This window comes from Kryptolebias marmoratus, linkage group LG12 (assembly GCF_001649575.2).
Source record: "Kryptolebias marmoratus isolate JLee-2015 linkage group LG12, ASM164957v2, whole genome shotgun sequence".
Lineage (NCBI taxonomy): Eukaryota > Metazoa > Chordata > Actinopteri > Cyprinodontiformes > Rivulidae > Kryptolebias > Kryptolebias marmoratus.
In genome coordinates, this window is record NC_051441.1 from 11,584,218 (window position 1) to 11,600,406 (window position 16,189).

Sequence of the window (16,189 nt, forward strand, 5' to 3'; positions counted from 1 at the left end):
CTCTGTTTATATTTTTACTTTAAGCGTTGTGTGACGGTTGTCTGTTTTTAAATGCTCGTGCTGATGCAACCCGGCCTCAATCTTCCGCTGCTGGTGAGCGTTTCACCCCCACCCCAACCTTGATGTAGCTGCATATGGGTCCTTTATTCCAACAGATCCAGTAAACAAATCCTGATCAGGCATTGTTTTCATATAATTCAGTTTTTCAGCTGTTTGTGGATCACTAGTTTCTTGTATTTAGTGAGTAAATATATGGGGTTTCAGTATTATTCCTATCACTTACTAACAGCACCCATTTGTGTTCATTTGATAATCTGTTTTTATTATATTTTTTATTTAAATCATGTTTATTTGAAGGGTAAAAAAATTACCTTTTTTATTACCTATGTTTTTAATACTTTCAATGTCCACTCATATAAAATAGTATGAAAGTAGTACAGTATTTTACATGATAGAGAATTATTATTGCTGTAATATTTTTCCTTTTGGCAACCTAAATTCCTCCAGTTTATAATAGCTCTTCCTCTTTTACAAGACAGAAACACATGATGTAATCGCTGGACCCAGCACTCTGACGTCACATCACCCCACTCCGTTTCTGGGCATCTCATTGGTCGATTTTGCTGGTTCTAGGGGAGGAGCCGCTGAGTCAGGTCAGACAAACTTGGCTGCCAGGAGGTCCCGCCCACTTCGCTCTGATAGGCTGCTCACAGGGCAAGCCCACAACAAACATAACCATGCGGTTTTAATCAAAATACACGTTTTAGGTCAAATGTTGTGGCCGAAGTAATAATAGTGCTGCATAGGATTGGTGAGAAATAACTAAAAAAAACTGAATAAAATAAAATAAAAAAACATAAGAAACTAGAATCACTCGGAGAGCACAAAACCACCAAGACCCATAATTGTTGTGATGTCATTATGTGACTGATGACATCACTACCATGTGATGTCATCATTGACGTCATCACTATATGTAGAAGCTCAACAAACATGAGAGCGCAAACCTCAACCTAGGCCATAGGGTCATTAAAAAAACTGTAGCATCCGGATCGTGATCCCGATCACCACCAAAATTTAATGATTTCTTCTTTGTGACAACTTCAACATTTCCCGAAAATTTCATCAAAATCCGTTCACTAATTTTTGAATAATCTTGTGCACAGACAAACAAACAAACCCTACCAAAACATATACGTCCTAGGTATATACAGGTCAGTGAAGGTTTAGTAGAATGTACTTTGTAACTATGCTCTAAATTAGTCAATAATAATATTTTAGAACCTCCGTATAAGTTGTATTTTGAGTTTATAACTGTTTCACTATCATATACATTTAAGATGACGTACCACACATGCTGCAGCATCGCTCCCTAATCAAAACAATCGTGGGAATCTACTTCGAAGCTTGTGATTGGCTGGCGCATGTGTCACTCATCGGGGGTTGGACGGGTTCCTCCGGCTTGTGCCGTAAGCACGTTAGAGCTGAATGAGCTTCAGTGTTTGGCTCGTTTAGACAAGTTTCCCACAGGCGGCTATGGAGTTTGGAGTGGGAAGTTATAGTTAACAGCTTATTAAAAAAAAGTTGGGAGTTTTTTTTGTTGCTTGTGTCTCGGGAATACCTGCAGCCCGACACTTTGTCAAATGTAGGGACGTGGAAAGTTGAGGATTTCTCTCTTTTTTTTACCTTCCTTCAGTCAAGTCTAGAAAACCAGACAAGAGAGTGAAGATGAACCGCTTGTCTTTTGACGATCCCTCGCTGGATAACCTGGATCCGACGCTGTCGCTCCACGACCCGAGTGATATTGACACGGCCCTGCTGAGCGACATTGATGGTAAGAAGATGATAAATAATATTGGACGTTGAAAGTGCAGTAATGTGTTTGAGGAGCTAAAAACAAACACCATTGTTTGGACCTGTCGTGCACAGCATCCGTGTTACACCTGTGTGCTCTACATCGCGTCACGTAAACACATAAAGAGCACAATAACCAGTTTATGATGCATCTTTCATCAACCGTGTTTACACTCACTATCGTTAGCCTTTAAGCTAGCTGGGTGCTGTGGGCTTAACCAAAGCCTCCTGTATGTGTTATTATTGTCCGTTTATGTTGCCGTTATTACATAGCAAAATTTGGCTGTGATTCTACTGTAAATAAAACACATTATGAGTGACATTCAGAGCGGGCTAGCTGGGAGGCTAATGTGTTGCTAAGCGGTTGTGAGCGCGCCCCGCCTCCAGCGTGCTCCGGGGTTACTGCCGTTCATTCCTCCTTTTTGCTGGGGTTCATCCGCCTCAGTTGACCGAATTATTCGGCAGACGTGTTGCTCTGTTAAATTTAAAAACAACACATAACATGCTATGGCAGACGCGGGCGCCCATTTATAACTTTTTGTTTACTTTTATTGTAAACGTAGTCTTTTTTTGTTTTAATCTTTAAATCGCGTCGTGAGAGCCATGCGCATCAAGCGTGGTTGGAAATAGGTGATATTTATTAAATATTTTCTTATAGCAGCCCCATGTGTGCGTGTTTTATGATAACTGCCAGCGTGTAGCGAGATAAGCCGGTGCATTGTGCCTGCGGCCCAAACTCCCCCTGAATTTGACCGGCTGTAACCTTTCCGTGGTGCTGCTCGATAGTAACCTTTTCTCACTCTCCTCTCTGCTGGGTCTTGGTCTGAGCCGCGCTCTGATTGGCCGAGAGCGATCAGCCGCGCTCTGATTGGTTGAGAGCGATCACCTCATGGACAGCACCGGTTTACAAATTCAGGCTGCAGACACAACACACACATACACACACACGTTCAAAATGCATTCATGGTGGGTCTTTATGGTCAACTAAAGTGGTAAATAATTTGAGTCAGCCATAAATAGCTGATTGCACGAGGATGGAAAAATATACAGGGTCCTAGTTCATTTTTTTGTAGGTTTTATTTATTTTAAAGTGGTAGCATTTATTCTGCGTGTACTTAATGCTCTTAGTTTCTAAATATGAAACCAATGTTATCAAAACAAAAACAAATGATGCTTTTCATTTACATTTTTTTTACAGTCAAATACTGTAAGTTTTACCTACTTGGTTAACCGGTTGTAGCGTTAAAAATCATAACAAACGGGATTAAAAATGTTAGCAGGACACCATCTATAACTTACTGATCATTTGTTTGATCACAGAATCGCACGCCACCAAAGACAGAACTTCAAGGTGGCTGCCACAGCTAATCAACCTTAGCCAACACAAAAATGTGTGTAACTCAGGTTTCCTGACACTGAGCTAAGGTTTGACATGGTAGCAGCTGAGTCATCATTAGCACATAATTTGAGCATTAATAGATCTTGCAATAATGCATGAGATTGTGCATAATGTGCAAAATTTACAAGGTTTGACAAAAACCGCTATAACTTCGTCCTTTCTCAATACAAGATAATCGTATTTTAATGCTTTGGTATAAAAGGTGGCAGGCATTATGCGTTCCTTCAGGGAATACTGGACCTTTAATCATTAAATGTTCCACCCCTTTTTTACATTATTTGTTTTTAGGCAAACTCTTGAGCATGTTCTATGATCTGTTTGAACAGAAACCTCATATCTTTAAATCAGCGATGTACAAATAACCAGCAATTTAGGTGAAAATGCAGGAGATTCTGTGTAAAAGTGAAAAACATATGTTTCTCATCTCATGCCAGAATCTTATTTATTCAGATCAATTAAATGGATTCTGTGGCAAAGCATTGATCATGTCTCTGAATTGTTTATTTATTTTCTTTGCAGACATGCTTCAGCTCATCAATAACCAGGACATGGAGTTTGGTGGACTCTTTGATCCCAGTCCTTTTTCAGGAGGCCCTCCCACCCAAGAAATTACTGGCTTGTCGCAGACCATCACCTCTGCTGCTCCTCCAGCTACCACCACAACGCCTTCGCCCTCGTCTGCTTCTTCCATCCTCAGCAGTAACCCTCACCTAGATGCTCTCTTGGGCCCTCCCATCACCCGTAGCTCCACCACCCCAGACAAGGCCTTCCGGCCTCTCACCTTTCAGCAGTCTCCCCTCTCCCACGTAGCCAGCTCCCCCCCGAGGCAGCAGCCGCCCTCGACGCCGCAGCCTCAGAGCCTCAGGCAGCCTCAGGTGGAGCAGCCCCAACCCTCCTTCAGTCCGTCTGCCCCCGTCCAGGCGGCTTCTCCACACGGTTCGCCAAACCCGGCATTCAGCTCCACCACGCAGACAGTCTTCATCTCCGCTGCACCTCCGACTCCACCTCAGCCCCAGCCACAGACGCCTCCACAGGCACAGAGCAACTATAAGAGCCAAACTAGCTACACAGGTATGTCCTCTTTATGATGATGAGCATATCACAGAGGAATTGTAGCTTTGATAGCTGGAGAAATAAATCTCTAAAATAAAACATAATTGTTATTGTTAGTTTGTTTTTTCAATGTAGATATAGGTTCTTTTGTTTTACAAGCATCATTGGAACAATACAGTTTCATCATAATTTGTAAACAAATGCTTAAAATGTAATGTGACTTAAAAGTTCAGCAGACAGTGAGTGAGTTGTGGCTTTGCAGAATGTCCCTATGTTAAGGTCTCATTATGGCTTGTATTGTAATGCTTTTTAGTTCTCTAATTAGACCAGATAGGCACAAAATAAATGCTGTAAATTTATCATTTATTATTAATGTTTTTTAATAAAGTGTGAGCGTTCGATGTGCCACCTTCAGCTGTGATTATTCAAAGCAGAGACCACTTTTAGGACAGGTTTGACAATCTCTGACAACTGAAACGGATGGTGTCCAGAGCGATGGCTCATGTTTATTGCCTTAATCACGCGAGGCCAGAAGGTAGCTCGGCCTCACCTGATCACATGGCTACATTATAATCTAATAAAGCCCTTGTAACAGTGTTGGAGTGGCCCTGCAGCACAGCGGTGTGTGTCGAAACGTCTCAAAGAGCACAGCAGACAGTCTGAGCTGTTCACCCATCCCAGACATCCCAGAATATGATGGCATCTTTCATGTTTCTTAGGCGCAGTAAATCTTGATTACTACCTTCCAAGAACCACCGACCCTGATACAGATTTGCAAACGCACTGTTTATCTAGATTTGATAAGAATTACAAGATGGCTCACTGAATCGTTGTTAAGAACTTATAAGTGGGTCACAGGTCACCTGTTTGGCTACAAACCCACTGACAAAGGTCTTTATACCAACACAGGCTTATTGTTGGTGTAAAGATTAAAAGTCATTTAGGTTGAAAATGAAAGTTTTGATAAGAGGAGGCACCAAATTAAAATTGCAGTCATGGTTTTGTTGTTTAAAGTTTTGTCATACATACGGTGTATTTCAATAATTTGATGGCAAATGAGTGTGTCAGTGTCATATCTGAGTCCCTGATTTGTTTCTTTAATGTTTTGTGATGACAAACTAAGTTGGACATTGTAACATACACATTACATTTTATTTTCAGTATGGCTCTTTCATTTGGCCTTTGTTGGACAGGTTATGTTCATATAAACTCTAACTAGATGTGCTATGGAAACTTTTCTGTCAGGCTTTTATTATTGACAATCAGCTTAGTGCCTGTTCACTTTTTAAACAGCATTTTAATCAAATTAAAAAAATTGTCAGAGCGGTCCAGTTATTAAACCTTTAATAAGTTAAGGATGGATCCTTTCAGCTGCTTCTGTTTACCGTCACTCAAACTGTGACTTTATGTGGATTTTCATTTGAATGCAGCAGCTGGTTTACTGTCCAGTTTAGTGCAAATGGTGCAAGGTGAATTGTGATATCGGTGAGTTCAGAGTAATACCTGGTTGATTTGGGGCTAAAGAAGTCTTTGTGTCTTTGCTGTTTTGCAGCTGGCAGCCCCATCGGTGGGAGCACGCCCTCGTCCTCCTCGCCTCCTAGTGTTCAGACTCAGCTCCAGGGGTTGACCACTACGGCTCCCCTCCTGGCTACAACAGCAAGCCCTCCAGTTCAAACCATCGCACCCCAAGTGCAGCAAGTACCTGTAAGTGTGTGAAGCCGAGGCCACTCGAGTAGATAAAATGAACACGCCGCTGTGTTTTGTTCTTGTTTTGTGAATATTAATGCGTCTCTCTCAGGTGCTGCTGCAACCCCAGTTCATCAAAGCTGAGTCCCTGCTGCTCACTACTCTGAAGCCTGACACCTGTATGGTCACAACTGTGGCCTCTCCCACATCTCTGGCCACCACCACCCAAGTCCAGAGCACCTCACTGCAGGTGGGCACATCTGAATTCAGACCATTAAATGATTGCCTACAAGGTGACATCTAACTAACTTATGTGCTGTACATCTCTAGGCCTTTATGGGCGGGAGCACCATCCTGACCACGCTGCCGGTGATGATGGATTCTGAAAAGCTGCCTATCAACCGCATCGCCATTGCTGGCAAGCCGATGGGCCAGCCACCAAAAGGGGAGAAGCGCACAGCTCACAACGCAATTGAGAAGCGCTACCGCTCTTCTATTAATGATAAAATAATAGAGCTGAAAGACATGGTAGCAGGGACTGAAGCCAAGGTGGGAAGCTAAAATTTTAACAACTGCATGTTTTATTCTGTTTATACCAGATAAAAGATATGATTGAATGACAAATATTGATTAGGCTGACTTGCCTTGGTGTGCTTGACACTCATGCTGTGTGTTTTTTACTGAATGTTGTTCTTTTTTTTTGTAGCTCAACAAGTCTGCAGTGCTGAGGAAAGCCATCGACTACATCCGCTACCTGCAGCAGGCGAACCAGAAACTCAAACAGGAGAACATGGCTCTCAAAATGGCCGCACAGAAAAACAGTACGCACGCAAAACCTTCTTTTTCCTGTGTTCTGCAGAGCAGTTGACCCTCTGTGATGAGGTCTGCTGATTGCTGACAGAAGGGACAGTGTTTACGTGGACAGTAGTTTAAAGTATTTTTTTTTATCTGTGCTCTCCTTCATCATTCTTTCCTTGTGTTTTCAGAGTCTCTGAAGGACCTGGTTGCCATGGAGGTGGACGGACAGACGGAAGTGAAGAATGAGCTGCCCACTCCGCCAGCCTCTGACGTGGGCTCCCCAACCTCCTTCTCACACTGTGGCAGTGACTCAGAGCCTGACAGTCCGATGGGAGAGGACACCAAGGTATGCAGTGACTATTTGATCTGCTGAACCTGATATTCAGAGTTTTACATCAGATGAGGGGTTAGAATAAAACACTGAGTTTCTGTTAAAGAAAAACATTGAATCGCTTCTTATTATTGTACTAAAAGTTCATGCAATGTTGTCCAAATGTCATTATTTAAAGAGCTTTAGGTCTAAATAAAGCTTTATGAAGATAAAATTGTTTAAACAGAAGACAGAAACTCTACGCTGAGACTGAAATAACAATAGGCTTTTATTTCTAATTGCTCCTGACATTTCTGTTTATTGTAACAACATAAAACGGGTTGAAGAAAAGCTCAGTTAAATGTCTGCAGTAAGGACAAAGATTTGCATCTTTAGGTAGAAGTCTAGTCAATATATTGTTATATCACAATACAATCAGAAGCTTAAAGTTTACCTGGAAGATGCTTAAAATTGTTTGAGTTTGACCTTGAGGAGCATGCAAGAACCCTGAAAACATAAAGTTGCTGTCCTTGTTGGTTTCTGAATGATTTGTGTTCATTTGATCCTTTTGTCTCCTGTCTGGCAGCCAAGTATTGGCGTGCTGGATCAGTCTGCAGCAGGTGCCGGTGTCAGCGGCATGTTGGATCGTTCCCGCATGGCATTGTGTGCTTTTACCTTCCTCTTCCTTTCCATGAACCCCCTGGCTGCTCTGCTCTGCTCCTCTGGTGGCAGCTCTGCAGGAAACCCTGCAGACATCACCACCCATCACACCAGCAGAAGCGTCCTGGGTGTGGACGTTGCAGGTATGAGCAAACACTTCGAGGAGTGCAGGTTTTGATGGCTGTTTTGAATCTCACAATTCATCGATTGATATTTTGCTGTTAAATGAGAGTATCTGTGTTGTCAACAGCTGAGTCCTGGGGTTGGATGGATTGGATGCTCCCAACCATTCTGGTGTGGCTGCTGAACGGTATTCTGGTATCAGGAGTTCTGATCCGATTGTTGGTTTACGGCGAACCTGTCACCAGACCACACTCTGGCTCTTCTGTTTTGTTCTGGAGGCACCGCAAACAGGCAGACCTGGACCTTGCTAGAGTAAGTTTGTCTGACTGTTTTGGATGAAACTCATTAAAAGTACCATTAACTCGCACTCACCGCCACCTCTCCTCTGCTCTTTCCCCACTCTTTTGGATCACAGGGAGATTTCGCTCAGGCCAGCCACAACCTGCGAACCTGCCTGAAGGCTCTTGGTCGTCCCCTGCCCACCTCTCAGTTGGACCTGGCCTGTGCGGCGCTCTGGTCTCTGCTAAGATTCTGCCTCCAGCGCCTCTGGGTCGGCCGCTGGCTCGCTGCCAAGGCTGGAGGTTTGCGAAGCGATCGCCCCCTGCAGGAGGACGCGTGCAAAAGCAGTCGGGACGCGGCGCTGGTTTACCACCGTCTGCACCAGCTCCACATGACAGGTCGGCCATAAAGGCTTTGTTTTGATTAACTTAGTTGTAGATTTAGTTAAAATGGGTTTGCTAACAATTTGCTTCCTAAAAGGTTTTCCTCTTGATCTCATTTACACTATGTATTTCTTTTTTCATTGCAGCATGGCTGATTTATGTGAAAGACTGTGAAAGAGTTTTTTTATATAATACATAATTATTTGTGTGTACAAAGGTAAACTGAACGGTAGCCACCTGTCAGCGGTCCACATGGCTTTAAGTGCGGTCAACCTGGCAGAATGTGCTGGCTCGTGTCTTCCTGTAGCCTCTCTGGCTGAGGTCTACGTCTCTGCAGCTCTGCGAGTCAAAGCCAGTTTGCCAAGGATCCTTCATTTTACCTCTGTAAGTTCTTGTGTTCGTGCGTGCACAAATATCCATCTCACTAACTTATGCTGTGCAGATTTATGTGGCGGTTTGGCTTGGATGCTGTCAGAAACAAACATCAGCGCGTTGCTGGTGGTTGTTTACAATCTAAGTGTTACACATTGGGAAAAGCTGTGAGTTGACATCATAATTTGTCTCTCAGGCTTTGAAAACAGTGAATTATGTTGTTAATAAGTCAACAGTCTTCCCCCGTTTTGAATGAAACTGAGGCAGAACCCGATCTTCTCTCCCGACAGCGAGTGTTCCTGAGCAGCGCCCGCCAGGCGTGCCTGTCCTCCAGCGGCAGCGTGCCTCCGGCCATGCAGTGGCTCTGCCATCCTCTCGGCCACCGCTTCTTCGTGGACGGGGACTGGGCTATTCGCAGCACGCCTAAAGAAAGCATCTACAGTCAGGCCGGCAACACTGGTATTTAAATCTTTTTTTTACTATAAAGCTTATTTACTTTGTAGAATCCACTTGAAAAAATTTTCCGCCTAAAATATTTGCGCACACTCCGGCTTTTCTATTTGTGTAGTAAATGTCTTTTGTTGCTCCGACAGTGGATCCTTTGGCTCAGGTGACTCAGGCCTTTCGAGAACACCTCCTTGAAAAGGCTCTTTATTGTGTTGCCCAGCCTCACGGAGAGAAGAGTCCCAGCCAGGGTGAAGGGTAAGAAAACAACACAAGCTAGAGATGTGAATAAAAGCAAAGAGAACAAAAGAGGCTGTTTGTGCCATTGGTTTTAAAGTTAAAACACCTGTTAACCCTAAAGTATCTGTCTGTCATCAGGGAGTATGCTGATGCCCTGGAGTACCTTCAGCTGCTCATCAGTGCGTCAGACGCAGCCGGGGCCACCTCCCAGTCCTTTGCAATCTGCTCCAACATGGCTACTGTGACGGGTAGGTCACCTCAAGATGTGTCGTTCATTTTAACGCTCCCTGTGTCGTCACAAAGTCACAGTAGTAACTGTTGGATTACCTCAGTGTGCTTTTAAAATAATAATAACAATAAAAACAAAACTTATTTTGTTGTGATTTCCACCTGACTCTCACCGCTTTCTTTTGTCTTGACTCATCTGAGCGAGGGGAGGGGTGTGGAGGTAAAAAAAAAAGAAAAGAGGCATCTGCTAGATTGCTTCATTTATCTTCAGCACTGTCAAATCAGTGATCACCTTGAGAGGATGTGCAGGGATTTAATAAGAAACTTTTCTTGGCAGCGTCTCAGGTTGCAGTGTTTTGAAATCCGTGTGTGAGGAGGGGGCCTCTTATTATGGCTGTAAAGATGACTAATAATTCAGAGGAGCAGCTAGTTTTGTGACGTTAACATGTCAAAGAACTGTTTTTCTGAGGATGTCGTGTCTTTGACTTTTTTCTCTCCAATCTCCAGGTTGTGACCCCCACTCCAAGTGGTGGTCGTCGGTTGCCATAGTGATCATCAACTGGCTTCAGGGAGACGATGCCGCTGCAGAGAGACTTTATCCGACCGTCGAGCACCTGCCTCGCAGTCTGCAGAACGCAGAGTGAGTTAGAAATATGTGTGTTGTTAAAACTCTTTGCCCTCGCACACTTACACTGCTTTAACCTGTGTCCTTTGTCTGATGGTTGTTGGTTTTTTTTTTTCCCCTTCCCCTCGTTCTGGCAGGAATCTTCTGCCCAAAGCGTGTCTGAACACATTCCGGGCAGTCAGAGCTCTGCTGTGCAAGCCAGAGAACTGCCAGCTGAGTCTGAGCTACACTGACAAGGCCAGCGTCCTGCTCCGAGACAGCCTCAACATGGGACCACACTGCCACAGCTCCAGTTTAGACAAGGTACATACACACACACACAGGAAGCATCGGAGTCTTTCAGATTCCCACTCAGATGTCAAGCTGATATTTTTTTTCTGTGAGGGCAAACGAAGCCCCAGACTTCAGATTTACAGATCCCCCTGCAGCAGTTCCACTCTGGGATGCTGCAGTGTCCTACCCAGTGGCATTCAGCAGATGGTGATTCTGGTGAATAGGCAGCTCAAAGTGTGTGTGTGTGTGTGTGTGTGTGTGTGTGTGTGTGTATGGCCAGAGCTGCGGTGCATTGTAGTTGCATTGCATGTGTGTCTTATAGGAGTGCAATGTACCTGCAGTGCAACACAGAGCTGGGCCACGAACAGAACACACTCAGGGTGAGACGGATTTTGTGTCGGGGTGTGTTTTTGTTACTGCGTCACAGATTCTACGCCGTGCCTGCCATCATTCAGCATGGTCTCCCAATCCCAAACAAGCTGATTTTCCCTTTCACATTTCCCTCAGTTTTCCCAAACATTACACATTTGTCACATGACCTTTTCTATGGGGCTAAAATGTATCGTATTTATGAACTCATCGTGTTAGTTTCTGTTTTGTTTTTTTTTGTTTTCCCACAGGTTGTTGAGTTGCTGGTGTGCGATCTCCTGTTGGTTTTGAGGACAAATATCTGGCACGTGCAGCAGCAGGGGCCAGCGAGTCCCACAGGGCCGGTGTCGGTGGGCACCACTGGCCCTGCGAGCCTTCATCAGGCCTCGCCACCTGAACTCCAGGGCTTTCAGCAAGATCTCAGCTCCCTACGCAAGCTGGCACAGAGCTTCAGGCCTGCCATGCGAAGGGTAAGCCTGAACATGCCGGCCACTAGCTGTTCATATGAGCTGGGTACAGAAGTGTTTGGTGTCTGCGGAGTTTGAAGGGGATTCTCAGTCTTGTTGATGTACAGTTTGTCTGAAACAGGACTAAATATTCAGTCACAATAATACAATAATAGAATGGCTATACATACTGTGACATGGTGCTGCTGAAGCGTAGTTGTTGAGCACATTTAAACAAAAACTCATCAAATCTTAAACCCCATATAGTAAAGTTTAATGCACAGACATTAGGATGGATCAGGTGCAAACAGTACTCTGCAAAATATTTTAAACTGCTCCGAATGTTTATGATATTTTGCTTCCAATGAGCCACTCTTTCATGCAGTCTTTCAAAGTGGTCCTAATCAGTAGATCTCCAGGCTTTCTGATGGAATTTTCAAAGTTTTCTGGCTGCTTTTTTCTCTCATTTTTCTGTCCTTACACCAAACCATGACAGCATATGGTGTAATGTGTGCTTTAAGTGGAGAACAAAATGAGGAGCAGGCCTAAAAGACTTTCTACAGTCAGTTAACAGTGTCTTTAAGAAGCAGGGGGAAAAAAACGACCAGACAGAACCTGAGAGGCGGATAATCCTTCATTTTATTATTTACTGTGTACGTTTTCAGCTAATAGCTTTTTGAGAATCACAATGTTGGTGCTAAAATGCTATTTTATGTGTGCTAATTTGTTATTTTGGTGTTTTTCATAGATTCGGCTAAAGAAACTGGGAACCCCAGACTTTGTGCGTAAAGATTCGATTTAAAATAGGCTTTTTGCTAAATTGTCTATCTACAGAAATGATGCTCGTTCATCTCTTGAATGCAGGAGCCTGTTTATGCCTGAATGATTCATAGGGAAGAGTCAGAGTTAAGTGAATTAAATAAAAAAACATTTCCAGCATCCAAAGTTTGAAATAAAACCTGAAACACTTTCAGAAAATCTAAAGAACTCTACATTAAAATATTCCATGTTATTAAATGATGGCTCAAAATCTTTTCAGTGCTGTACAGGGCACAAATTAAAATAAAAATGTTGTTTGAAGATTTGCAAAAACTTCCTGTGAACGTCTTTGCAGGCTGTGCGTGCTACCATCCTCGGTAAAAAGAGAAAATTGGAAGGAGCTGCAGCGCTCACACACACACACACACACACACACAGAGCCCGAGGCCAGTTTGTTCACAGAGCTTTTTAAGTCTCTCTGAGGTAGAGCAGAACATTACGTGTGAGTCATCATCCCTCGCTCTGGTTCCTCCCCCCCTCTTCGCCTCTGCGCCTCTCATCTCTCTGCCCTCCGTCTCGTTCCAGTTGTTCCTCCACGAAGCCACAGCCAGGCTGATGGCGGGAGCCAGTCCCACCAGAACCCATCAGCTTCTGGATCGCTCGCTGCGACGCAGAGCAACACCGGGAGCCAAGACAGGTGAGTGTGTGAGCAGGTTGCTGCCAAGTTTAGGTAATTCAGCTAATCTGAATGAGTAATTTCAGGTATTTTAGCAGCGTTGTGTTTATTATATTCATCCACAAGGACAACCACTCATCTCTGTTGAGTTTATTTAGCCTGTTTTGCAACAAAAAGAGCTTCAGTGCTGATCTTTGCCTAACAGTTTAGTGCATTTGTTTAAAAAAACAAACAAACATAATGCATTACATGTAGTATAAGATAGTTACAAGTTTGCCTTATTTGTTCCTCATAAATTGTCACTATGCATATAAGAACCCCCGCGGCTTGATTGGCTCGAAATGTTTCGTGTTTTCTGCGTGCAGAGGAGTTTGAGGCGCGGCCAGGCCAGCGGGAGCAGGCGGAGGCCGTGATGCTGGCGTGCCGCTACCTTCCTCCCTCCTTCCTGTCAGCTCCGGGTCAAAGGGTGGGCATGCTGGCGGATGCGGCCCGCACTTTGGAGAAGCTGGGAGACAAACGGACCCTCCACGACTGCCAGCAGATGATCATCAAACTGGGCAGCGGCACCACCGTCACCAACAGCTAAAGCACCTGAGAGACCTGCATGGACGCTTGTATACAGAAACATCTCTTATATACGACGGCGCACAGAGACAGAAAAGAAACACGCTTCCAAAAAACACAAAACCAACCAGGGGTGCACCTTCTTCTCATTTGGGCTGTCTTTCCCACTCAACCTCCCCCCACATGTGAATGCACTTGTACAGATCCCGACTGTAACTCTGGATGATCAGGACAACGTTCTTCTTCTTCTTCTTCTTGTGAGAATGCGCTGCAGTGTCACACTTTGACCACAGAGAGGAGCCACCGCACCCCTGAGGTCAACGGGGAGACGTCAGGCGATCAGAGCTGTGGCCCCTGCAGTCAGTCATCGCAGTTCCACCTCCGCCACGAGGGCTCAGCGTTGGGGGTGAGGGTGAGGGGTGTGATTCGCTGCAGCGTGACGCGTCTCTTTATCTGTAAGAGGAAAACAAAACAACCAAACTTTTGATTTGACCGTCGGGCTTGTTATGTGGGAACCTGCTCCTCAAGCGTTTTGAAGTTTCCTCGAGTTGTGATGATCTGTCTGAGCCCCACGTCTTTATCTGCACTAGGCCTGTGAGGCTGCTTTTAATGAGCTAAAATAATAATATTATGGCTTTATAAACTTATTTTCATAGAGGCTGTGTATTTGTTTTGCTGTGTACATATTTTACTATGTATTTATAATTTGAAGAAAAACAAACTTTGATTAGGCAGGGTTTTCTTTCCTTTTGCAAAGGCAGAGTTGTAAACGCTTATTGTGTCCCCTTAAATTTCTGTTCATGGTCAATGGTGTCATTACTGTATCAGATAAATGTCAAACTGGTGACATAATCAAGTTATTGTCTTAACTGTTGACCCCCTGAGGTGCTGGACTTTATCCAACCATGATATCAGAAGCAGTGTTCAGTTCTGGGGCTGGAAACTAACACAAAACTTTAACATTTCTGAAGGAGGAAATTCTTTTCTCCTTTTTAAATAATTGACTTGTTTTTCCCCAAAAAGGACCTATAATAATTTTTCTTTTGTAACTCCAACATAAAGGGCAATATTTGCTCTTTTTAGCCTTTGTGGTTTCATATCTTCAGTAAAACCACAAGTTTTCCATGATTTTAAATAAAAAAAACAACAAAAAATGTGGAGTTGAGGTGAGCATGAAGCTGCCAGAGTTTTATGTTCTGTAACTGACATCCGTTTCAACTTTATCACATGTAAAAATTAAATCATTTTGTAAAGAAGTGTACCGTGATGCTTTGATTTTCATTTTTAAATATGATACCAGAAGATGGACGTTTGAAGGCAGATTATCTCCCTCATTATTAAGCCTAGTTGCAGACATTACAGCTGAAAATTGCATGTTTTTTTATCTTCTCAGTCGTATTTCTGATGTTTGGAAAGAAACTTACTCAAAGGTGCTGATCCCACTCCTCGAGATCATTACTGATCCACATTTGACCTGCGTCCTTGTCAAGGTGATTGTGACCGATCGATGGATGGAGTGCTTTTATTTTTAATATTTCATTTCCTCATTAGTTTGACTTTAGGCAACATCTTGGCACCAACTGCTTCCATTAAAGTTTTAAAGGGTTTGGTGGAAGCCCAAAGACGAAGGCTGCAAGTGAAAACTACACAAAACAAAACTGTAATGGAAAATCTTTCAAGAAGCTACGTAAGCAGCACCGGCGGAGTCACTGCAGGACCTGCTTGCAACAACGTATTCAGTTGTGAGGCAGAAGACAAGCCAAGACTGCAGTGTGTCATATCACATCTTCATCCAGGGTTAGTTGTGATTTTATCTTGGTTTCCTTTGAATCGGTCCAACGGTTTGGAGAAGGGAGTCAGAGACCAGGCGCAGGCTGACACATAAGAGACCATCTTCTACAAATTATGAAGGTTATTCAGAAATCAGATTTGTTGGAATTCTGGGACACGTCTTCAGTAGCGGGCCTCGGGTCTGTTGGGTGTTTCAGCTCACCTAAGAGAGACCAGCCTGAGAAAGATCAGCCTTTGGCTGGCGTCCCCTGGCCTGTTGGGGTTTGTCGTTTAGACGTTCAACTAGAGTGGTCAGTTTGCTTGTTTTTGTCAGAAACTGTTTTGTAAGCTTGTTCTTTCGGCCGCTCTTCTCTGCGGTGGTCACCACAGCGAACAAACTCGCAGCAGAGATTCGGCAGATGTTTCATACCAGATGACGCAATCCGGGCTCGCACCTGCAGCCTCAGGATTACAAGACTGACACTGACCGACGAGCTGCCGTGTTCCTCCGGTAAGCTCACAGGAATATCCTACAAATATTCTACTGTGATTAGAGGATCAGAGGACAGGACGATCGGAGACCTTAGCATCTTCTCAGGTAGTACTCAGGTGAAAATACTTCCTGTATGCCAGATGCTTTCAGATATACACTGGGCCCTTCAAACCAAGCTAGTGGTTAGTTTATTAATCATCCTTCTGGTAAAGATGAAAAACTCAGTGACTTTTCTTCCAGTTATCTGAAAGTGACAAAAAGTGTTCCTCAAAGTTGTGTTTTAGGACCTGCTCCCTTTTACAGTTTCCATTAACACTGAACCAGAATGATACCGATGCCTCTTTATGCTGATGACTCGGTTGTTCATCGTCGTGCTAACACCGTC

At 43.9% G+C, this 16,189-nt stretch overlaps 1 protein-coding gene across 1 annotated transcript; it reads left to right on the forward strand.

Moving 5' to 3' along the window:
• The first annotated feature begins 1,469 nt into the window (after nt 1-1,469).
• On the forward strand, nt 1,470-14,808 carry srebf1 (sterol regulatory element binding transcription factor 1). Its single transcript, XM_017421976.3, has 19 exons — nt 1,470-1,834; nt 3,773-4,324; nt 5,859-6,010; nt 6,105-6,242; nt 6,323-6,541; nt 6,699-6,813; nt 6,979-7,136; nt 7,687-7,903; nt 8,011-8,195; nt 8,299-8,560; nt 8,763-8,929; nt 9,208-9,376; nt 9,511-9,619; nt 9,740-9,849; nt 10,337-10,469; nt 10,592-10,757; nt 11,348-11,566; nt 12,887-12,998; nt 13,343-14,808. Exons 1-19 carry the CDS (start codon nt 1,729-1,731, stop codon nt 13,561-13,563), a joined length of 3,510 nt encoding a protein of 1,169 aa, XP_017277465.1. The 5' UTR covers nt 1,470-1,728; the 3' UTR covers nt 13,564-14,808.
• Nucleotides 14,809-16,189: the final 1,381 nt, after the last annotated feature.

Coding starts and splice junctions, on each gene's coding strand:
- srebf1 (XM_017421976.3), top strand. CDS start 1,729: ATGAACCGCTTGTCTTTTGACGATCCCTCGCTGGATAACCTGGATCCG. Junction 7,137..7,686: donor CGATGGGAGAGGACACCAAG/GTATGCAGTGAC, acceptor CCTGTCTGGCAG/CCAAGTATTGGCGTGCTGGA. Junction 8,930..9,207: donor GGATCCTTCATTTTACCTCT/GTAAGTTCTTGT, acceptor CTCTCCCGACAG/CGAGTGTTCCTGAGCAGCGC.